The sequence below is a fragment of the Geotrypetes seraphini genome, chromosome 17 (assembly GCF_902459505.1).
Source record: "Geotrypetes seraphini chromosome 17, aGeoSer1.1, whole genome shotgun sequence".
In the NCBI taxonomy this organism is placed as follows: domain Eukaryota; kingdom Metazoa; phylum Chordata; class Amphibia; order Gymnophiona; family Dermophiidae; genus Geotrypetes; species Geotrypetes seraphini.
The window spans coordinates 35,451,386-35,465,115 of NC_047100.1; the positions used below are offsets into that span (position 1 = coordinate 35,451,386).

Consider the following 13,730-nt stretch of genomic DNA (forward strand, 5'->3'; position numbering starts at 1 on the left):
TTGGAATTTGTTTAGCGGTTTATTGTCCCTGTTTTTGGCCGGACGGAGCTTGGTCGGGCCCTGTTTGGGGGTTCGTCCGACCTCGGGGGTGTCAAACCCGGCGGGTCACGAGCGGGGTCCCTCCCCCCACTTCCTCCACCTCCCCACATTTTTTTAGAGGAGCCTCAGCAGTAAGCCTTGCCCCCTAAGTCAAGCAAGGCATATTGCTTCGAGAGCCTGTGGAGTCTGTTCTGTAAAAAAAAAAAAAATCCTGAGGTAGTGCTGGTCTGAAGGGTTCTTTCCCTTTAAGAAAACTGTATTTTACTGTTTTTTTTCATGTAACCGGCACTTTTTTATAGCTAGGTCGCGTATGGAGCAATTGTGCCCTTCTCCGGGGGAGTAGGACACATTTGAGTCCAGCCGCGAGGCACTCGCGGCCGGCCTGAACTCGGCGGTTTGGGTCGGTGAGGTGGTGGAGCTCCGTCGGCAGCGGCTGCAGGCGCCCAGAGCTCCCCGCCGATGGTGCCTCGCGAGTCGGCAGGGAACGGTGGGGAAGCCCGGTCTTCTCCGTCCGCCCACGGAGGGATTCCCCAAACCGCCGACGGTCGGGTTTTAGAGGATTCCCTCTCAGCTGATTTTTTGACAGCTGATGCCGGCTTGCCTGCTTTAGCGGCTGAGACTATTCAGGTTTCTCAGCCGCTTCAGGCTATGGAGGGAGCTTTTTTGGCGGGAAAACCGCCATCTTCTCTGTCTGGCCCCTCCATTTTGTCTTCCACCTCAGGTGACCTTCCCCCTGTTTTGACTATGCAGGGGCAAGGTTCTGCTGGGTCCCCTGCTGTGGCAGGGAGTCCCTTGGGACCCTCGGGGGGTTTTTTCTCCTGAATTTTTCTTTTCTTTATGCAGAGCCTATTTTCAGGCGGCTGGGGGTCCTGGTTGCGCCCAGGGGGTTTCGGGGGGTGGGTTTTCCTCCGCGCTCCCTGCGGCTTTGCCTCTCTCGTCTGGCGTGACGTCCCCTCCGCCGCCTCCCTTGTCCAAGCGTCCGCGGGTGTTGTGGGACGAGAATTTGTGGTCGGAGGAACGGGTCGGTCTGGAGGAGGACCTGGACCCTTCTGAGGAGTTCCAGGACTCTCTGGAGGGGACGGAAGCTGGCGGCGGGTTGTCGGATTTCCCGTTCTCCAGTGACGAGGCGTCCGTGGTGCGCTTTTTTCAGAAAGATGAGCTGCCTGACCTTATTCAGCAGGTTTCTTCGGTTTTGCGTTTTGAGGACGCGCCGCCGGAGACTCCGCGTGTGGGGGACCCCCTGTTACGGGGGATCCGTTCCGTTTCCCGCTCTTTTCCTATGCATCAGGATATTCGGGATATTATTCTGGAGCAGTGGAAAACGCCGGAGACGCCGTTTCGGCTGGCGCGCAGCATGGCTCGCCTGTATCCCATTCCTGAAGGGGATCGGGCTACGTTAGCTTCGCCAGTCGTGGATGCGGTGGTCTCGGCAATTTCCAAGCGGCATACCGTGCCTGTTGAGGGCGGTTCTGCCTTGCGGGACTCTGAGGAGCGCAAATTGGAGAGCATCCTTAAGCAAAATTTTCAGGTCTCTGCCTTTGGGGTCCAGGCGGCTATTTGTGGGGGACTGGTCGCTCGCGCCGTGTTTCGGTGGGCGGAGCGGGTCTTGGATCGAGAGTCTGACGACTGGTCTCTGGTGGATCAGGAGGTAGCGAAGATTGAGATGGCGGCCTCATTCCTCTCAGATGCTCTATAGGACTTGGTGCGGATCTCGGCTAAGTCTATGGCTTTTGGCGTGGCCGCAAGGCGTGTGTTGTGGCTGCGCGCTTGGGCGGCGGATGCTGCGTCCAAAGCTAAGCTTACTAAATTTCCCTTTCGGGGGTCGTTTTTGTTTGGAGAGGACTTGGATAAGTTGATTCAGACTCTGTCGGACTCGAAAGTTCCCCGTCTGCCGGAGGACCGTGCCCGCCCGGCGTCTCGGGGGGGTGCGGCCCGGGGGCGTTTGCGGGATTTTCGCAAGTATCGCCCTGGGCGTGGGGCTGCTTCTTTCCAGTCTCCGGGATTTTCCCGGGGTCGGTTCTTCCAGCGCATGCAGCCCTTTCGGGGGGCCCGTCGGGGGGCAGGGAATCCCTCCGCCGGTTCCCCCGCTTCCCGTCCTGCACAATGACGCCTTGCCGGCGCCCCCTTTGGTTCCGGTGGGGGCTCGGCTGCGCGAATTTTTCCCCAAATGGGCCGAGATCACGTCCGATCAGTGGGTCCTGGAGGTGGTGCGGGATGGTTATGCCCTGGAGTTCGCCCGCTCTCTGCCGGATTTTTTTCCTCGCTTCTCCATGTCAGACTCCGGGGAAGACGCAGGCTTTTCGCCAGACCCTTCAGCGCTTGCTAGATCTCAGGGCAGTTGTTCCGGTGCCCTCTCCAGAGTGGGGCACGGGCAGGTACTCCATTTACTTTGTGGTGCCCAAGAAGGAGGGGACTTTTCGGCCCATCCTCGATTTGAAAGGGGTCAACAGGGCTCTCAAGATTCCCTCTTTCAGTATGGAAACTCTGCGGTCGGTCATTCTGGCGGTTCAGCCGGGGGAGTTTCTCACTTCTCTCGATCTGACGGAGGCCTACTTGCATGTTCCCATTCGGGCCTCTCATCAGCGTTTCCTGCACTTTGCGATCTTGGGTCGGCACTATCAATTCTGTGCGCTTCCCTTTGGGCTGGCCACGGCTCCTCGGACGTTCACCAAGGTGATGGTGGTCGTCGCGGCAGCCTTGCGGTCGGAGGGCATCCTGGTACACCCCTACCTGGACGACTGGTTAATTCGGGCAAAGTCGTTGCAGGAAAGCTCCCGAGTTACTGCTCGGGTGGTGAAGTTTCTCCGGTCGCTGGGCTGGGTGGTCAACCTTTCCAAGAGTCGGTTGGTCCCGGCTCAGCGTCTGGAGTACCTAGGGGTGCTGTTCGACACCTCCTTGGGGAAGGTCTTCCTCCCAGAGGGCCGGGTGAGCAAATTGCAATCTCAGATTCGCCTGCTTTTGGCGTCCCGGTGTCCTTGGGCGCGAGATTTCCTCCAGGTCTTGGGGTCGATGGCGGCGTCCCTGGACGTGGTGAGGTGGGCGCGGGCCCACATGCGTCCTCTCCAGTATGCTCTGCTCCGGAGGTGGTCTCCCCAGAGGCACGGGATGGATGTTCCGGTTCCCCTGCGAGGCTTGGCGCGCTGCAGTCTGCGTTGGTGGCTCCAGACCCCTCACCTGGTTCAGGGGGTGGGTCTGGATCTCCCGCAGTGGACGGTGCTCCTGACGGATGCGAGTCTCCTGGGTTGGGGGGCTCAGTGTTTGGGTCACTCAGCTCAGGGCACCTGGTCCGCGGAGGAGGCCGCCTGGTCGATCAACGTGTTGGAGACCAGAGCGGTCCGTCTGGCGCTGTTGGCTTTCCACTCCCTGTTGCTGGGCAAGTCAGTCAGAGTGCTGTCGGACTATGCCACGGCGGTGGCTTATGTCAATCGTCAGGGGGGCACCAAGAGCACTCAGGTGGCGCAGGAGGCGGCTCTGCTCATGGTTTGGGCGGAGTCCCATCTGCTGGACCTCTCGGCCTCTCATATAGCCGGAGTAGAAAATGTTCAGGCAGACTTCCTCAGTCGTCACTTCCTAGATCCAGGAGAGTGGTGTCTCGGCGCCGAGGCGTTTCAGTTGATAGTGCAGGCTTGGGGGCAGCCCCTGATGGACCTGATGGCCACGGGTGGCAACGCCAAAGTGCCCCGCTTCTTCAGTCGTCGCAGGGACGGTCTGGCCGAGGGTCTGGATGCTCTGGTCCAGCAGTGGCCAACGGAGGGGCTGTTGTATGTGTTCCCTCCTTGGCCGCTGGTGGGCAGAGTGCTTCTTCGCATTGTTCACCATCCGGGTTTGGTGGTGCTGGTGGCGCCGGATTGGCCTCGCCGTCCGTGGTATGCGGATCTGGTGAGGCACCTGGTAGCGGATCCTCTTCCTCTGCCTCTCTCGGACGACCTTCTGATGCAGGGTCCCATTCCCATGTTCGACCCGTCTCCCTTCTGTCTTACGGCGTGGCTCTTGAAAGGGGTCGCCTTAGCAAGAAGGGATATTCAGACAAGGTGATCTCTACTCTGTTGGGGTCCCGGAGGCTTTCTACCTCTCGGGCTTATGTGCGGGTTTGGCGTCTCTTTGAGGAATGGTGTCGGGCGCGGGGAGTGACCTCTTTTCGCGCTTCTCTGCCTAACATTCTAGAGTTCTTGCAGGATGGCCTGGATAGAGGCCTGGCTTGGTCTTCTCTCCGGGTTCATCTTGCGGCCCTGTCGGCCTTTCGAGGGTTGGTGTCAGGTCAGCGTTTTATCGGCTCTTCCTGATGTGATTCGATTTTTGCGGGCGGCCAAGTTGCTTAGGCCTCCCCTGCGGCCCTCGGTTCCCTCTTGGGATCTTAATCTGGTTCTCTCTGTTTTGGTGCGTCCGCCTTTCGAGCCCTTGGACGTCTGTTCTTTGAAGGACCTTACTTTGAAGGCGGTCTTTTTGGTGGCCATTACTTCTGCTAGGCGTGTTTCTGAGCTGCAGGCTTTCTCTTGTAGGGCTCCCTTCTTGGAGTTTTCTAGGGAGCGGGTCGTCTTGCGGCCTGTTCCTTCCTTTCTGCCGAAGGTTGTTTCTCCTTTTCATGTCAATCAATCGGTGGTTCTCCCGGTCTTGGGTGGTCGGGAGGGCTCTTCTGAGCAACGGCAGCTGCGCAAGTTGGATGTCGGTCGGGTCCTTCGCTCTTATGTGCAGCGGACCCAGGAATTCCGGAAGTCCGATCATCTCTTTGTCCTCCTGGCGGGTCCTCGTCGGGGAGCTGGCGCTTCTAAGGCTATTATTGCGCGCTGGATCAAGGAGACGATTGCTTCTGCTTATCTTCTGAAACAGCAGCCTATTCCGGAGTTTCTCAAGGCTCATTCCACTCGGGGTCAGGCGGCTTCTTGGGCTGAGTCGTCGCTCGTGCCTCCAGTGGATATTTGTAAGGCTGCGGTTTGGTCCTCCTTACATTCCTTTGTTCGTCATTATCGAGTTGATGTGCAGGCGCGTCGGGACGCGGTGTTCGATGAGCGTGTACTGGTATCGGCCCTTCGGGGGTCCCGCCCGTGAGAGGGACTGCTTTGGTACGTCCCATTCGTAAAGTTAACCTCTACTGGTCTGGAGAGTGCTAAAGAAGGAGAAATTAGGTTCTTACCTGCTAATTTACTTTCTTTTAGCTTCTCCAGACCAGTAGAGGTCCCCACCCTGTCTGTTGTTGTTGTTGTTGGGGCTGTTTCGCGGGCAGTTTTTGTTTTTTTGCTGCGGGTTCTAGTATTTTTCTAGGGCCGGGGAGAATTAAAGAACAGCGGCTGTGGCTCGGCTGGCTTAGCTGGCGAGCTGTGGGGACATTCTTCCTTCGGGAATTTCTCCTCTGCATTTTCCAACAGCATTTTGGGTATGTTATTTGTTACTCCTTTCGGAGTATTGTTTTTCTCTCTGTTTTTTTCCAGTTCTTGGTTCTGCTTGGCTATTCGGCAGACTGAGGGAAATAGAGAGGAGGGGCTAGGATATACTGTCCCAAAGTTTTGTTTTCAGTCTCCACCTGCTGGTCATGATTAGATATATACCCATTCGTAAAGTTAACCTCTACTGGTCTGGAGAAGCTAAAAGAAAGTAAATTAGCAGGTAAGAACCTAATTTCTCCTTAGAACTACTGTAGATCCTTTGTATAGATGTAGTTCAGATGAGCACATTGTTTTGTTTTGTAAATACATCAACTGTATCATATCCAGGGTTTCAAGGAAGGTTTAGATAGGTTCCTAAAGGATGAGGGGATTGAGGGTTACAGATAGATGTAGAGGTAGGTTACAGAAATGATCAGGAACCACTTCACAGGTCACAGACCTGATGGGCCGCCGCGGGAGCGGACTACTGGGCGCAATGGACCTCTGGTCTGACCCAGTGGTGGCAACTTCTTATGTCATGACTGTAACCCATTCTGAGCTCATTGGGAGAACAGGATAAAAAATGAATTAAAGAAATAAATGGTTTTGCTGGCATGGTTGGCCTGTTTTGTGGAATTGTGCACCTTGTTTGCCGTTGCCTGGTCACTGGCCCTCCTTTGCTGCTTTCTGGGGTATTAATTGGTACCTGGAAAACAAGCGCACACTTGATTTGTGTAAGACATTTGATGGTAATTAGGTAGCAGCTGTTAATGAATGACCTGCCTGATGAAAGATTTAGCTTAGCACAGCAGGTAATTCGTACAGCTGTTCTAATGTTTTCGATGAGTGCACGAGGGTTCTGATGGACAGAAACTCATCATAAGCCATGTGTGACGTGTTGATTATTCATCACATGATGAAAGGAACTAAGTTTATTGATCTAAATTTATTGTAGCCGAGATCTTGTGGCTCAGTGATTGAGCTTTCAGTGGGCTGTTTTTGTAGACATTTTGACAGGATGTCCCAGTTCTTCTCATTAAGTAAGAAGTTGTATTAGAAAATTCAGATGCTGCTTTTCTCCCAGATAAGGAAGAACTGCAAAATGATAATGAAGGGAATAGACTTAGTAGATAAGGACAGATTGTTCACCCTCTCCAAGGTAGGGAGAACGAGAGGGCACTCTTTAAAGTTGAAAGGGAGATTCCATACGAACATAAGGAAGTTCTTCTTTACCCAGAGAGTGGTGGAAAACTGGAACGCTTTTCCAGAGGCTGTTATAGGGGAAAGCACCCTCCAGGGATTCAAGACATAGTTAGACAAGTTCCTGCTGAACCAGAACGTACACAGGTAAGGCTAGTCTCGGGGCACTGGTATTTGACATAAGGGCCGCCATGTGAGTGGACTGCTGGGCACGATGGACCACCCAGCAGCGGCAATTCTTATGTTCTTATACCTTAATGGGTTTCAACTGTGGCCTAGTTCTGCCAGTGTTTTCTTACTAATCTCTCCTTTTCCAGTCATATGAAGACCTTGTTCAGAGATTGGAGCCGGTCATTATGGAACTGGAGCGGCAGGAGAACGTTCTGGTCATATGTCACCAGGCTGTGATGCGCTGTCTGCTGGCTTATTTCCTGGACAAGACTGCAGGTCAGTGCATTCGCTCAGACTGGCAGGACCTGGTGACTTCTAGCTTCCTCATTATACTTGTTAAAATGTTCATTTTCAAAATGTAAAAGTCCATAAATGAACAAAAAAGCAGCAGGCCTCCTATCGTCTTGGATCTTAAAGAGTTGATGGGAACTATGGGTTCATGGGGAGGGTTTGAGTGTTTGGTTGGGAGGATTAGAGTCATCTGATGTTAAGATAAATAGGACTTGTCGCTCAAAATAAGAAAAAAAAGATTTTTGATTTTGCTCTCCCTTAGTATGTGTATTGCGAGGTTAATAAAAGAGTGTAATTGTAAGTGATAAAACATGTTCTCCTTCCTGTGTTTTCACAGAAGAGCTACCTTACCTCAGATGTCCACTTCACACAGTCTTAAAACTTACTCCAGTGGCTTATGGTAAGAGGAATTGTGTTCTCCAGACCTCTCTGTATTTGGCATTGAATTCCAAAGCATAGCAGCAAGGGAGAATTTACTCTGTGCTTGAATGCCATATGCGTATTAATGCCCAAAAGTCACTATACAAGCACCTGTAGACTTTATCTTGAAAGTATCTTTACAAAATCACTTCAAAGAATAGACTCCTCCTCAAGAGACCTCGGTGGATGACTGTTGAAAACGATCTTTTATCCAACAGACTGATGCACCATAATCGTCATTGGTCAAACTCCACAGCATTCACTAAATCTTATTATTACAGACTATTTTATTTAAAAAAAACAAACAACAACCAACTTATTATTATCCAAACTTTATAAATAGCTTAAAAAACAATGCTTTCTAAACTATTTATAACATTTGGAAAATAAGTTTGTTTGTTTTTTTAATAAGAAAAAGATAACCTACAATATAATGAGATTTGGTAAACACTGAGCTTGACCAATAATGATTATGGTGCATCAGTCTGTTGGATAAGATTGTTTTCAACAGCGGCATCGCTAAGGTCTCTTGAAGAGGATTCTATTTTTTGAAGTGATTTTGATACATTGATATGCATATTAACAACAGACTGTAAAGAGGGATGATTTGGACATTTCTATAGCATACTACACTTCCAGATTAGGAAAGGCCTGTTTGATGGCATTAGTGTGGGGCTGAATGAGGATTTGAATCTAATCTTGCACAGGCCAGGGCTGGGGAGGGTATCAGAAGGCATGTTTCCAACCCTTGGGATGGAAGGAGTAAGTTCAGATCAGATAATGACAGTGGGCCTTGCTGCCACTGGAGCCTGTGAAGATTGAGCTTACTAGAGTGGGAGGTTATGGGTTCTATGCTTTTAGAATTAATATTTTACTCTTTGTTCTTAATAGGGTGTAAAGTAGAGACAATAAAGTTGAACATTGAAGCAGTAAATACACACAGAGATAAACCAGAGGTAAGAGGTGCATCTTTTTTTTTAAGTTTGTGCTGATTGTGCATAAGAGAAGCTAAATGGGGCCAGCAGTGATGTAGTAAGAGGTGGTGGAGAGGCAGACTGCCCCAGATGCCATATTGGTGGGGGCACCTGCACCTCTCCTCCTCCTCCGTCTTCCTGCCGTGCGTGCGCCTTCCCACCCACCCAGACCTCTAGCTCTTCACTGGCACAAGCAATATCTCGTGGGACCAGGAAGTGAAGTTAAAGGAAGAGCCGAGGCTGGCACAAGCAGTAAGTTGGAGATGCTGCTCGTGCCAGGATAGTGCCAAGATAGTTATTCAAAAGCACTTTCTATAAATTCCAAGAACAGCGGCTGTGGCTCGGCTGGCTTAGCTGGCGAGCTGTAGGGACATTTTCTTTCTGGTATCTCTCCTCTGCATTTTCCGACAGCATTTGGGTATGTTAGTTATTACTCCTGTTTGGAGTATTGTTTATTTCTATTTCCAGTTCTTAGGGCAGACTGATAGGAATAGGGGAAGGTATCTCTTATGTACTATTCCACAGTTTTGTTTGTCTCCACCTGCTGGTCATGATTGGGATATATACCCAATCGTAAAGATTAACCTCTACCGGTCTGGAGAAGCTAAAAGAAAGTAAATTAGCAGGTAAGAACCTAATTTCTTCTTGTAGAGGACTCAAAATACTATTGCTTTACAATTGAATTACAAAATTCTGAGAAGGTAAGTATAAAGTTAAAAACTTCAAGAAAATACTCTTAAAACAGGAGAATCATACATTTATGCTCATTGTTCAGTGATTACTTTTATCTATGAAAATAACACACTTGTAATTACAGCTTCCACTGTATGTAATCAGAACCCCATGTGCAAATATGGGAAGTTTCTCAGGTGCAAACTTCACTTCTCTATAAATTATAACATAAATCAGTATTTCACATTATATCCTCAAGTATTGCACAAGCAGTCTTCAGCTGTGTACCGTATTTTTCGCTCCATATGATGTACTTTTTCCCCCAAAAAAGTGGATGGAAATGTAGGTGCGTCACTTCCTGGATCTTCGTCTAGGAAGTGATGTCGGAGAAAGAGCCGACACTGGCATGACAGTAGCTTGAGGGTTGCTGCTTGCGCCAGGAACGTTACAGAGATACTGGGGAAAGGAAGCAGTGCACACGTGGCAGGAGGGGGCGGGGAAGGAGTGTGTGCAGGCAGGGGAGGGGCACCTCTCACCCTCACTACGCCACTACCTCAGGCATAAAACTTAGTTTGTAAGCGCTCTTGGCTAGGAGCCCTACCAACTGTAACTTGCCCGAAGCTTGAACTGGAAAAATGAGTAGTGAAATCTAAACTTTCGATCTTTCTACTAGAAGCCTCAAACTGTTTAAGCAGAGGCTTCCCAGCCTCCCTGGAACTAGCCCATTCTTGTTGCAACCATTCTAAGGAGTTCCTGCTTTGGTTCTGCCTTACGTAGGACCATCTGGTTGAATTCTACTCACAAACTCTCTTGCAATGGAATGGCTGTTGGCCTGAGTATGTTTTGTTCTGTCCAAGAAATTGTGGTACGTGGTAATTGAGTCACCTGTAGTGTAAATACAGCCATCGCTGATGCGCGTAGAACAATGCAAGGTGCCCAACAAATGTGGGGTGTTAAGCTTGCCTCTTACAGCATATGACAAGCTTCCAGGAACTCTCAACGTATTAAATACTCAGTATCTAATGAGGAACAGATATCATGTCGCGTGTCTAAAGTAGACACAGAACATTACCACTCTTTTTTGCTTTGCTGTTGCTACATCCTTTTGTTTACACTGGTGTAGATTCAAGAGTGGTCTGGCGAGAGACAGTGGAAATGGGGGAGTTCCATGAATATTTGGAGAAAGGTCTTCTGGGTAGAGGATGAAGGTGCTGCATGTGTTACTTCTGCTTATAAACGTGGTAAATCATCTGTGGTCTGGTTTTTTTTATTACACAGAACGTACACATTTCAAGACCTCCTGAGGAAGCCCTTGTAACAGTGCCCGCTCACCAGTGACTTCCTGGGTGTGTGTCCACCTGCCACGAAACTTGTGGTGCTGTTTTTATCCTATTATTTTAAAAGAACAAAATCATTTCAATCAATTTCAAATCAAAACCAACAAAAATTTGCCGAGTAATTTATTCTGATGGAACAGCGTAAAAGTTGTACTGTATAAATCTTTTCTATTTCAAAAATATTTTCAGATTTGCACTTATGGGAACAATAGACTGGACAAATGATCAGTGGTGGCTAAGCTTACGGACGCTAATTATAGCCAAATTTTTTGCTCCTGATTGCAATAGAAATGTGTGAGCATCATAATAATGTAACACCCTGAAAAGATATGTTTTATTTTTATTATTATGTAATTCAAAAGCACTTTCTATAAATTCTAAGCAGCAATGATGACCTAGTTTATGGGATTAATGGCTGTGGTGCTGCTTTTATTGTGAAGACTGCAGCTTATGGTGGGGACCCTGGGATAATGATCCTGTGTTCTGATTGGCCAAGCACCTTGGAAAATAATCCAAGGGACTAGAAATCAGATTGGTGGTCCTAGTAGCTGCACTTTGGACCAGGTAGAGCAGCAAATTCTTTGATTTTAGTCTTTCTGTAACAGTCAAGTTCAAGTTCAGTTTATTTAATATACCACAAATATATAAAACCAGAAGACAAATCTAAACTGTTTACAATTAAAAATAAATAAACAAACAACCCCAAATTAAATAGGGTAAGAACAGAAAGAAGGCAAAATGTAAAGGAAAACAACTGAGAACATGGGGGAAAAAGGGAATCGGGGATGACAAAAATAAAAAGGTTGGGGAAAGGGATGAACAATGTGGTAATGGAGGGAACAAAGAATTTAAATCTTCCCACACAGAAGAAAAGTAGCCATCTGGAGGAAGTAAGGTAAAAGCTAAAGGCCAAAGAAGTAGTATGCCTTCAATTGTGCCTTGAAGGTTACAAATGATTTCTCTGATTGAAAGTAAAAAGGCAAAGAATTCCAGAGAGTAGGAGCCATAACACAGAATGAAGAATTCCTATGAAAGTCCAGAAAAAGTTCTCTAAATGAGGGAATGACTAAACTGCTTATGTGAGGAGTATGAGGTTCTTTGAGGCGAATATGGGACCAGAAGACTATATAAAAAGAGGAAAGATTGCTCGAGAGAATCTGGTGGGAAAGGATATTATATTTAAAGGGGATGGCCGTCAAGAAGATGTTCATCTCATCCATAGGGGCGGTGCTCATCCTTAATTATATCTGGTCAAGGCCCCAGTTTGCAACTACTAGTGTCATGTGAAAAAGTCTGGACCTTGACTTGGAATCCTGGAATTTAGGAAGCCAACAGCTTCCTCTTGACACGCCATCCTTTATCCCATCAATTCCTTGGCCTGCTGCCTCTTTACGATAGTCACCTCCTTCCCCCCATAATCTGGAGATGGCCCAATCATTATGCAAGACTAGGTGGTTGCCTAGGCCGGTAGCTCCATGGGGACAGCAAAGAACAACTATAGTCAAAGCCAAACAATATGCTCTGGACAGCCACAAAAACACAAAAGAACCACCAGCGCCTAGTTTAACCTGCATTTCTATAGGACATTGATCATGACTGGGAGTTTATCAAAATCATGATGGAAAACAGAGTCTTGGTGAAGGAGTTGGTGTGTTTGTCGCAGGAAGCAAAATCTGTCCTGAAACAATTTTCTTAATCTGTGAAATAGGGTCCCTAATTCTGTTGGTGTTGACAGAACATGAAATACAGATTCTTTAGCACTCTCCAGACCAGTAGAGGTTAACTTTACGAATGGGTATATATCTAATCATGACCAGCAGGTGGAGACTGAAAACAAAACTTTGGGACAGTATATCCTAGCCCCTCCTCTCTATTTCCCTCAGTCTTCTTTCAGTCTCCAGCAGGTGTTGAGTGATCTGTACCCATCTCCCTTGGTAGGGCTGTTGGAATTTGTTTAGGGGGTTTATTGTCCCTGTTTTTAGCCGGACGGAGCTTGGGCGGACTCTGTTTGGGGGTTCGTCCGACCTCGGGGGTGTTAAACCCGGCGGGTCACGAGCGGGGTCCCTCCCCCCACTTCCTCCACCTCCCCACATTTTTTTAGAGGAGCCTCAGCAGTAAGCCTTGCCCCCTAAGTCAAGCAAGGCATATTGCTTCGAGAGCCTGTGGAGTCTGTTCTGTAAAAAAAAAAAAAAAAAAAAAAAAAAAAATCCTGAGGTAGTGCTGGTCTGAAGGGTTGTTTCCCTTTAAGAAAACTGTATTTTACTGTATTTTTTCATGTAACCAGCACTTTTTTATAGCTAGGTCGCGTATGGAGCAATTGTGCCCTTCTCCGGGGGAGTAGGACACAATTTTAGTCCAGCCGCGAGGCACTCGCGGCCGGCCTGAACTCGGCGGTTTGGGTCGGTGAGGTGGTGGAGCTCCGTCGGCAGCGGCTGCAGGCGCCCAGAGCTCCCCGCCGATGGTGCCTCGCGAGTCGGCTTGGAGCAGTGGGGAAGCCCGGTCTTCCACAACCGCCCACGGAGGGATTCCCCGAAGGATTCCCTCTCAGCTGATTTTTTGACAGCTGATGCCGGCTTGCCTGCTTTAGCGGCTGAGACTATTCAGGTTTCTCAGCCGCTTCAGGCTATGGAGGGAGCTTTTTTGGCGGGAAAACCGCCATCTTCTCTGTCTGGCCCCTCCATTTTGTCTTCCACCTCAGGTGACCTTCCCCCTGTTTTGACTATGCAGGGGCAAGGTTCTGCTGGGTCCCCTGCTGTGGCAGGGAGTCCCTTGGGACCCTCGGGGGGTTTTTCTCCTGAATTTTTCTTTTCTTTATGCAGAGCCTATTTTCAGGCGGCTGGGGGTCCCGGTTGCGCCCAGGGGGTTTCGGGGGGTGGGTTTTCCTCCGCGCTCCCTGCGGCTTTGCCTCTTTCGTCTGGCGTGACGTCCCCTCCGCCGCCTCCCTTGTCCAAGCGTCCGCGGGTGTCGTGGGACGAGAATTTGTGGTCGGAGGAACGGGTCGGTCTGGAGGAGGACCTGGACCCTTCTGAGGAGTTCCAGGACTCTCTGGAGGGGACGGAAGCTGGCGGCGGGTTGTCGGATTTCCCGTTCTCCAGTGACGAGGCGTCCGTGGTGCGCCTTTTTCAGAAAGATGAGCTGCCTGACCTTATTCAGCAGGTTTCTTCGGTTTTGCGTTTTGAGGACGCGCCGCCGGAGACTCCGCGTGTGGGGGACCCCCTGTTACGGGGGATCCGTTCCGTTTCCCGCTCTTTTCCTATGCATCAGGA

The 13,730-nt window shown here is 49.5% G+C and overlaps 1 protein-coding gene across 6 annotated transcripts in view; it reads left to right on the forward strand.

Moving 5' to 3' along the window:
* PFKFB4 (6-phosphofructo-2-kinase/fructose-2,6-biphosphatase 4) overlaps positions 1–13,730 on the forward strand; it is a 144,563-nt gene that overhangs the window by 122,984 nt on the left and 7,849 nt on the right. For 5 of the 6 annotated variants that reach the window (XM_033926493.1, XM_033926495.1, XM_033926491.1 and 2 more), the window contains 3 exons: positions 6,917–7,046; positions 7,399–7,461; positions 8,373–8,437. In XM_033926493.1, coding sequence (XP_033782384.1) covers positions 6,917–7,046; positions 7,399–7,461; positions 8,373–8,437 — 258 coding nt within the window. Of the gene's footprint in view, positions 1–6,916; positions 7,047–7,398; positions 7,462–8,372; positions 8,438–10,405; positions 10,604–13,730 lie in introns of those variants that run through there. The other variant, XM_033926492.1, reaches the window with a different exon arrangement.